Source organism: Schistosoma haematobium, chromosome 2 (genome assembly GCF_000699445.3).
Source record: "Schistosoma haematobium chromosome 2, whole genome shotgun sequence".
Lineage (NCBI taxonomy): Eukaryota > Metazoa > Platyhelminthes > Trematoda > Strigeidida > Schistosomatidae > Schistosoma > Schistosoma haematobium.
In genome coordinates, this window is record NC_067197.1 from 23,197,225 (window position 1) to 23,207,317 (window position 10,093).

The following is a 10,093-nucleotide window of genomic DNA, read 5'->3' on the forward strand; positions in this document are numbered from 1 at the left end:
CCTTTGCCTGAGTGTTTTTTATGTCTGGTTGATGACTGAGAAATGCAAAAAAAGAAACTACCGGCGCTCAGGCTGTCGATACCCTGGAGTAAATTGCATGCATCGCTATAAATGCAATGGGTGCTACCAACAAGTTTGGACTAATCTAATGCCTGTAGCTTTCGAATGCCTCAGTAAAAATCGTTGCTTGTGGTTGAATCAGTAATGCTGTTTGGAAGCAAACAAGCTCGCCGTCCAAAGCCATTGCAATGGTGAATGCTGTCAGGAGACGTATTATGAAGCGTATTCGAGGTGCATCGTATGGCACTCGCACAGATGATACACAACAAGACTCAAAGTTATTCCAAATGAGATAAGAATCGATCGTTTCAAGAAAGTTTTCTTCTGTGACGCATTCTATAAATGAAACAAAGCAGTAATGCCTGGTCACAATGCTTGATCTTCTTATAGCAAGAGAAACGAAAGCCTGATAACTCTAGTTTTAAGGAACTACCCAGGATCTCACCGTGTTTATAACACGATAGAGACCGCAAATCTAGTGAAATAAGATGAATGGGTACAAATTAAGAATAAGAAATGACCCAATGTCGTGAAAGCAAACTCAGTTTCCCAAACACTAGTTGAATAATCAAAGGTTGATCGCCTAGACAGGTCAGTTGTTTTTCAGATGGCTGAGGATTATGAAAGCATATATCCTAGGACACACTCTCAGCATGACAGTGAGTCGACAAAAGACCTACCTGACCAGCATTTCAACACTTACTATAAAATGGTAGGAAATATAATCCCTATAGAGAATAAGGTGAATGAATAACTGAGTTTTAATGTTCAAACGTATACTTGGACGTTCGAGGTCAATCCCAGATCAATCAGCATGAGTTGTTGCAAACTTCCTAGTCTTCTATAACGATTGGCCTTGTTATACATCGATGGTGAGTGATAAAAATTGAAGGCGATGGTTTAGAGATTCAAAATGACCTAGAACTTGGCAGTTGATAATAAACGCTTCCAAGCGCATTAAGATGCATATCGGTCTCCAAGGTACACGATGAATAACATTGAGCTAATTGTTTTCTAAACACACAATGATCTCGGAGTCATCGTCAGCAAAGACTCAAAACTCCTGCACATGAGAAAGCCACCAAAAGTTTTAGAACCCTATGGACAGCACGTAAAGTATGTACCTATGCCGGTGTGAATTATTTTCGACTTCGTATGGAATGTTCTATCGCACAGAATTATAGCATCGCACAAGAGTGCCTAGCCGGTGCTTTGAATGGTATTTCGATCGATTAAACAAATGCTCGGAGGTTGACCAACGAGTATTGGGAACTTGGTTTATAGATAAAGTCCACTAAGATGGATATGATCGCTGTCAAAGATAGCTGGTTAATGCAGTCAGTAAACAATAGAGAACTTGGCTTAGAATACTTTCACGTTATTAAGAGCCAACAGAACGTGAAAGCTTAAAGGAGAAGGAGTAGCTGCATTCATAAAAGTACAATCCCATCTAACGTTATCAATGACATATACCATCAAAGTTGAACGTCGGAGTAAGTTAGTTGCTGTTTGAAATCTAAAAGACCAGAGCCTCTGATTGGTTTGTTATATCGTATTACGAACTCTGAGATGAGCAGGTTCTTGCTAGATGTTTTCAATACTCAGACATTAAGTGGTTGATGTTTAATCTAAGGAGATTTTATTACATTTACTTCGAGCTGAAAAAGTCTGAGAACTTAACCGTCACGATCATCACATGTACCCTAGTGCAACATATGAATTCAACAACTCTGAATCGTCCTTACAGGATTTCATACTGATCCGACTTATGGATGATGTTATAAATCTCCATTACTATCCGCTCTTTAGTAAGATTGACCACGCAATTCTAGTTTTTAATTTCTACTTTTTACCAACAATGATATGTCAGCTCAAGCCACAACAAACGTCTGGAAAGAAAATATACAAGAAATTGTACACTCAGTCATTTCAGTAGATTGAACAACAGAATCAGAATACACGATTTTAACAGCTTATGAAGTATTAAGGGTAGATTAAGCCGATGATAAAGCCTAAATATTCCAAAATCAATTTAGCAACACACACATCTTAGAAATGCCTTCCCCTCCATTTCATATAAAACCAAAACACTCTAGACAACGTGCCTCTCAATAACACAATGTCTTTGGCCTGCCAAATAAACCCGATATAAGCAAATCTATAGAATCTGAAAAAAGCATCCTAGGTTACCAGAAGAACAGGGAAATTTTGTTTGAAATTTATTGAGCATACTTCTAATCTATATGAAGCCCAAATTAGATTATCAAAAGGTATGGAGAACGGCATAGAAAGTCCTGTCCTTAAATCAGTTACGAGCTGTAAACCTGAAGACAGCCAACACGTAAGCCTAATCAGTGTGGTTTATTAAATCTTAGAAAATTTAATTCCTATCTAAACGAAATTATACTCTTTCTAAAAAACAAAGTGGCTCTAGAACAGATTATTCAGGCCTAACAAACTTATTACTAACCCGTGAAAGTTGATGTGCCAGTAAGTATTAAAAGTTGCCTATAAATGAGGCTTTTAACAAAGTTCCTCATAACCAACTGCAATCTAAGTAAAGTGATGTCGTGTTTAGAAGCAATTTATATATGTGGACAAACAACATCCGAATTCAGCATAAATAAAAGAGTATGGGTGAATTCGAGGCTGGTGGGTTGGAGACAGTGGTTAGCGGATTGCAAGAGGGTAAAGTTTTGGAGCGTGCTCTTTCTTCACTACGTAGATGACTTTTTCGTGTCGGTAGTAACCTTCGTCCTAATAGACTAAAGGTGAATAGATCTTTATCCAAACAGAACACAGTGAGGCGAGAGGTTAGCCTCTCAGACATACAAAGCATTTCAGCACTTACTATAAGATAGTAGGAAATATAATCCCCATAGAGAATAAGGTGAATGAATAACTGAGTTTTAATGTTTAATAAACGGAATACACCTATTATGACATTAAATAAGAAAGAAAGATTAGTTCAGCGAAGAGTTCTCTTTTCGGCGAATTCATTTTCAAAGCTGTACAATCGCACACAATCGAGCACATAAAAGAACTGAATGTAAGTGACAAAATTATGCTATCTCTTAATGTGGAATCATTATTCACTAATGTTCCACTCACAGAGACCATTAATTTTTTCTGTAAGTACATAAACAATAATGAGATAAACATTGGGATACCTGGGGTTTATTTGAAGGAACTATTGCTACGTTTCACTTGCAATGTACAGTTCACATTCAACGATGTAATTCATAGACAGAAGGATGGTACAGCAATGGGATCCCCACTTGATCCATTACTGGCAGATTGCTTCATGGCCAGTTTAGAAAACAACCAACTCAAAAGAATTATATAAAGCCTCCACTTCTATAAAAGGTATGTGGATGATATCTTTATCATTTGTGACAACAAATGTAACTTAGGTGATCTCCTAAAGACATTTAATAATTCTCACCCATCAATAAAATTCACACTTGAAGTTGAAAGCAAACAAAATATTCACTTCCTTGATGTAGATATGACAAGAAAACAAGATGGTACTTTGGAAAGATTTATCTACACGAAACCCATGTGGAATGGCCAACTATCAAATTTCCACAGTTGGGTTCCCATCAGCCGAAAAAGAAACTTAATAATAACTCTGGCCACAAGAATACGAAGAATCTGTAGCCCCGAGGTCGTAGAGGAAGAATTGAACCTTTTAAAAGAGATACTTATCAAAAACGGATATCCTTCTCTATTCCTTGATAAGAACATGAAGCCAAAAATGCCAAAACCACAAACAATTACAGTAGAAAAGAAAATTTCATACATGAACATCGACTTCAAAGGTGATAGAGCCGCATATATCTTAAAGAGGAGAATTTCGGATTCTTTAAGAAGAACATCCTTCGCAGCAACATTGCGAATATTATTCTCCAGCTGATTACTGTTCACCAATAATCCTAAAGATAAATTATCGCATCTGACCAACTCAATGTGCATTTACCAGTTTACCTGCTCTTGTGGAGCTAGGTATATGGGTCGTTCGATGCGTACTTTATCCAAAAGAATTCACGAAAATTGTCCGGTGTGGCTAAAAAAAGGAGGCAACCGATCAATAAGAAGTTCTATAATCCAACACTTTGTGAACACAGGCCACTCAATCAAGACAGACTCTGCGTTCAAAGTCATCTACAAGGTAAGTAGAAGCCTTCCAAAGACAATTAGACTGCATCTTCTTTGCATTGCTGAGGCAATAGCCATACATTTTGAAAAACTATAATTATGTGTACAAAAGAGACTGGTACAACCTTTTCTTCTACCATGGTCTTAATGTATCGAAATTTTTCTCTTTCTTCACACTCTTGTTCCCTAACAGCCATCTGCTTCACCTTCCAACTTCCCTTCAAATTTTCTACCCCTAACCGGTATGTTTTTATTTCCACGATCATTCCTATTACATTTGATCTCTGTTTCAACATATCAGTTTATCACGCTGAGCCATCCTTACCCAATAAATACTTAAGCCATTAACTATCAAACGATTATTAAACTTTACTTGTTTTAAAATTTTTGTAATACCTTTGTTTATTTAACCCCACTGTCACCATGTATAACAGAAGTTTATTATCAATGTTATTATCACCCTGTAAAAATAAGTATATATATTTGAGATTGTACAGCTTTGAAAATGAATTCGCCGAAAAGAGAACTCTTCGCTGAACCAATCTATCTTTCCTAGTTTAATGTTTAAACATATACTTGGACGTTCGAGGTCAATCCCAGATCAATCAGCATGAGTTGTTGCAAACTTCCTAGTCTTCTATAACGATTGGCCTTGTTATACATCGATGGTGAGTGATAAAAATTGAAGGCGATGGTTTAGAGATTCAAAATGACCTAGAACTTGGCAGTTGATAATAAACGCTTCCAAGCGCATTAAGATGCATATCGGTCTCCAAGGTACACGATGAATAACATTGAGCTAATTGTTTTCTAAACACACAATGATCTCGGAGTCATCGTCAGCAAAGACTCAAAACTCCTGCACATGAGAAAGCCACCAAAAGTTTTAGAACCCTATGGACAGCACGTAAAGTATGTACCTATGCCGGTGTGAATTATTTTCGACTTCGTATGGAATGTTCTATCGCACAGAATTATAGCATCGCACAAGAGTGCCTAGCCGGTGCTTAAAAGGAGACAGTAGGCTGCTTGAGAAGATTCGACGAACCGCAGCTGAGCTGACTACTGGAATCACAGACCTCTCGTTCGACCATAGACTAGCTAAAACAAATCTTTTGAAGTTTTCAAATAGAAGAATCAAATGTTATTGATTGACTGAGTGACAAGTATGAATCTAATCTAGCCTTATTTTTCTTGTCTTTCGAGAAATAGAATTTGAGAATTCTCCAAAGAAAATCACCATTCAAGAACAAATATTGTGTCAGCTGACTATCGACTGCCTCATCTAGTCGTGAACGAATGGAGTGTTGAAGCACCGTGTGTTGATGCTCCTAAAAAGTAAGTCGTATCAACAGAAAGAACAACACTGGCAGGAGTAAAAAGAGCCCACTTAGTCTCATATCATTTTGAACTGAAACTGTAATACGTAAATCAGAGAGCAGAACAGAGGAATAAAAACAACGGACGCAAAATCCAATAAAAACTAATTAACTGTCTTTGAGAGAACTCTACGATTGTTGTTGATCAAAGTGAGGTTGACACAGTCTATATACATTGTTTCGCAATCTCTATAGTGAGTTTCATTCTTTTAAAGCAAATAATTACTATTTGATGGTCACAAAGTTATTGGATGGTGAATAAGAAGGGCAATAGAAAACGTTGTGTTTAAGTATGCTAATAATATAAATACCACGAAAACAACGAGAACACCACCTCAAAGTGCAGAAGATGGAATTGTGTAAGTCAATACGGCTTCTTATTTTTCATACGTCTTATCTATGTCCAAACTAACAGTAAAGTAAACATTCTTTCGTGAAATAGTAGACGATCGATAATTTTTTAATAACACGATAGTATTGTGTGAATTTGAATATAAATTAGTTGGTGAAATACTGGAATGATTGAGAAACAAAACATGGAACATGCTCCATAAGTCTTAATCTTAGTGGAGCGAAAAAACACTCACAAATTTTGCTGGTAGAAATTACGAACACTCGTGAATTATACAATTTTAATTACATTCTATATACTGAGAAAATGGAGTGACTATAATTTATGGACAAACCAATCAGATATAAGATAGCAAATCATGGATTTGGGCCCAGAATTCATTCATACATTTGGCTAAATAGAGTTTTGACACTATAGCTGATGTCAACTCGTGATGAAAACCCTAAATCTACATTTTAACCCTAACCATCAACTGTAAATGAGAATTCTAACTGCTTTATAACCATCATTTAAACCTTATTGGAAGTTGTTCACTCTCAAAGTCACTTCAGCGTCGCTCAAAGGTCGTCCATAAATTATGGTTCACCAAAAATATATATGTAGCATATTAGGACATATTCGTGCCGTATCAATTATCATTGCAGTTGAAATGCTGATTTGATCATCCTCTAAGCTGTTAATTTGATAACATGTAAGGCACAATCCAATTAACAGCATGAAGTTGTAAACGTAGAGTAACTAGGATGTATGATGTCCTGAAATTGAATTTCTTTTTGTGTTTATCTAGAATGATTTATAAAAGACCATTAAAAAAATAAAGGTGACTTCTCCTATAAACTAATTATAATTACATAACCCATTCTCTGCTGAACGATCCTAATACAACCAGTGATATCAGTTTTTGATGAAAGACTAATGAGTTGGAGTCTTACAATAAACATACGTATGTAAATCATGTTCAGGCCATTTTGACCTAATACTATCAATATACGATACACAAGCTGAGCAAACGATCAGTGTCAATCAAATGTCCTTTGCCATTATTCTCCTGAGATAGTTAGGCCAAATGATTAACAATATATTTCGAATACCCTATACTTTTGTTTCATGTGACTTTGAATAATACAAGTGTTCGATTTGTAAAAATACGACTACCTTGTTCTTCTCCATGAGTGAATGAACAAGATCAATGAATATAGCAGATGTTTATGCATTCCAGACATTTATTGAGATCCCTCATCTATTCCATAAATTCATTCTCACTATCTCAAATGTACAACTAGTGTTTTCTGCCACTACTTACACTATTACCGCCTCTACAACTCTGATGTTCGTAATGATATTTTATCTGACCATTCTTGTGTGGCATGGAGAATTAAACAGACTCACACACATGTGTCAGGTCCTATATTTCACAAGATTAACTGACTGAGGATATTCAGGCCGTATAAGCTTTTGTCGCCAATGTTCAAATGCTTCGTAAACATTCTTAAAAACCGTCAACATCGAATTACTGTTGTATGTGTGTATCAGCCTTTTCTTACCGATTCAAGTTGGGACTGTGTACACATTGAGCGTTTATGTTCATCCATTAGAAAATCTACGTAGGTTTTTCACTCCAGCAATTATACTTATACGGTTACATAAGACTTAGAAATGATCATTACTGTCACAGCGTTATTCCAATTATCTCGTTATTACAGGTCAGAAATTCGATAATGTCTTCCCGCCGAAAATTCGCCGTTGGCTCGGATTGGCGCTAGCAATTTTCGATGTTTTTCTTTTTGGTGGCTATCACTACGGCTTCAATTCCCTCATCACAGTCTACAAATCAGTTGGCGTCTACGCTTACAACTGTACGGAAAATGGCTGCTCTTATCATTATGATATGTTCGGAGTTGTTTTCATGGTTTGGATGGTGTCACAAATGTGTCTTATTGTATTTGCTGGGATACTGATGGATAAGGTGGGGCTGAGAATATTAAAACTGCTGGCAGCTGTAGTATACTTTACTGGTACCGTAATGTTTGCATTTACAACTGGTGAAACAGTGCCACTATTCTATGCTGCCGGTATACTTGTCGCTTTAAGTAGTATATGCAGCTTGATATGCAATCATCAAGTCAGTTCCATGTTCCCACAGTTTCGTGGTCTTTGTATATCGCTTTTGTCTGGAGCGTACGACTCAAGTTCGGTTGTAGCTTATGTGTTGTCGTTGACCTATCTTGTATTCCCATTCAAATGGTCGTTTATTATTTTGGCTTGCGGCTCAATAGTTGTTGGCAGTTTTGTGGCACTCTTTATCCTTACTCAGAAATCTGAAGATATGGGGAAATTCTCCTCCATCAACACAGAAGAAGAAAAGTTATGTGAGGTAAGTGATAATCAACTAATGTTATATTTGCAAACAGCAACACAGATTTGTGTTTTTAAGGCAATCGGTCTGAATATATTTAGATTGAAAATCTAATCACATTCGGTGTTGTAAACCTTGTCAGTGATGTTTATCTTTTGCAGTGTTTAACTTAGAATTATGTTCTTCTACTAAACACTTCAACGAATAAGACCAGTCAGTTTAGCCTCAGTTGTGCAATCACGTAAGCGTGCTGCGTAGATTTAGTTCAAACTTATCATATTCTGACATACAAAATGATAGTTTCATGAAATGTTCGGTGCGCTATTTCACGTGGAGGATAGACTAAACTGCTTGTTTCAATTGCAGTAGAAACCATCCATAACAAAACCACTAAAAGTGAAGATGACGGGACTTCGGAATCGACAGAATCTTAAGTTTTGTAGGCATTTCACATATTCTAATAAACTGTAATGTGCGACAAAATCAATACAATCATCGAACTCCTTATTCTGCTCAGACCGCGTTTGTTTGAAATCTGTCACAAGCTATATATACCATATACAATTTGTTTTCATTCCCATTGAGTGTGAATACGGATTTTCGATGAGAGGAAGACGCTTTCACGAAGATCTCAATTATAGGTATGAAATGCCATTATTCCTAATAACAGAATCTTGCTCGTTATGCACATCGTAGTTTACTGATCTTCTACAGTTCCCCATTTATTTTTACTATGATGGGACATTGTATTATTTTCCGTTTTATTTTGTCATGATCTATTCAACTTGACAGAAATGCATGGTTTAGAAGTCGAAGTAAATCTTAGAATCTAATACAGATATGAACGCGATTCTCCCACCACTGACGGTTATTATTGTTCGTCTTTCTTATATTTGTTTTGTAACAGAAAACGTCAATTGAAAGTTCGGGAGAAATGGATATCTATGGAGAAATATCTTCAATTTTGGATAAACGTTACCCATCTTTATTAAGTTGTGTTTTTTCTTTATCATACTTACTGATTAATCTTTGGTTTACTTTGGGTTTGTTTCGTTTCTCATTTTACCTATCGCACTTAGCAAAACACATAAATGATGCGTATTCTGACAAGTCAACTGCAGATCATTTGTTAAGTATTTCCTCAGCATTCTTCATGTCGAGTTTCTTGCTGTCACCAGTTACTGGTCTTATGATTGACTTCTGTCTCAAAAGAGCTCGAACGAGCATTAAGAACATGCTCACCAACGAACGTGATTTAGCGAATCCCGATAAAATGTATTATACTCTAACACTTGGCCTAGTCCCGGGACAAGGTCTTTTGGCTCTCTCTGCTGTTGCTCTGAGTGCAATGATGTTTATACCTAGTCCTATAGCTTCTTATGCATCGTTTGTATTCTTGGTTATATTAAGGTCACTCTTATTCAGTTGCTTCATTAGCTTTCTTCTGTCTGCATTCCCAATACGTTATTTTGGTACATTGAATGGCATTACTAGTGCGGTATCAGGTTTAATATGTCTCTCGACGAATGCCTTTCTTCGTACTAGCAGATCTACAGATAATTATGTAACCATGGCGATATCGATCGGGATATTTGTTGTACCTATTATTTTTCTAATCAAATCAAGACAATAAATCAGTCAGTGTTGTGATCTTATGAAAATCTTGTTTTTATTTTTATATTGAGACCCGAAATTAGATATGAATGCTTCAATATTTAAATTTTGCAACAACTTATATGGTGTAAACTTTCGTTAATTAATTAATTTTTCAATAATAAAAATTTATGC

At 36.2% G+C, this 10,093-nt stretch overlaps 1 protein-coding gene across 1 annotated transcript; it reads left to right on the forward strand.

Annotated features, from left to right (window-relative positions):
- The first annotated feature begins 358 nt into the window (after nucleotides 1-358).
- On the forward strand, nucleotides 359-10,093 carry MS3_00006495 (uncharacterized protein). The gene is made up of 5 exons (XM_051214662.1): nucleotides 359-853; nucleotides 4,808-5,791; nucleotides 5,842-5,956; nucleotides 7,653-8,323; nucleotides 9,213-10,093. Exons 3-5 carry the CDS (start codon nucleotides 5,947-5,949, stop codon nucleotides 9,936-9,938), a joined length of 1,407 nt encoding a protein of 468 aa, XP_051067842.1. The 5' UTR covers nucleotides 359-853; nucleotides 4,808-5,791; nucleotides 5,842-5,946; the 3' UTR covers nucleotides 9,939-10,093.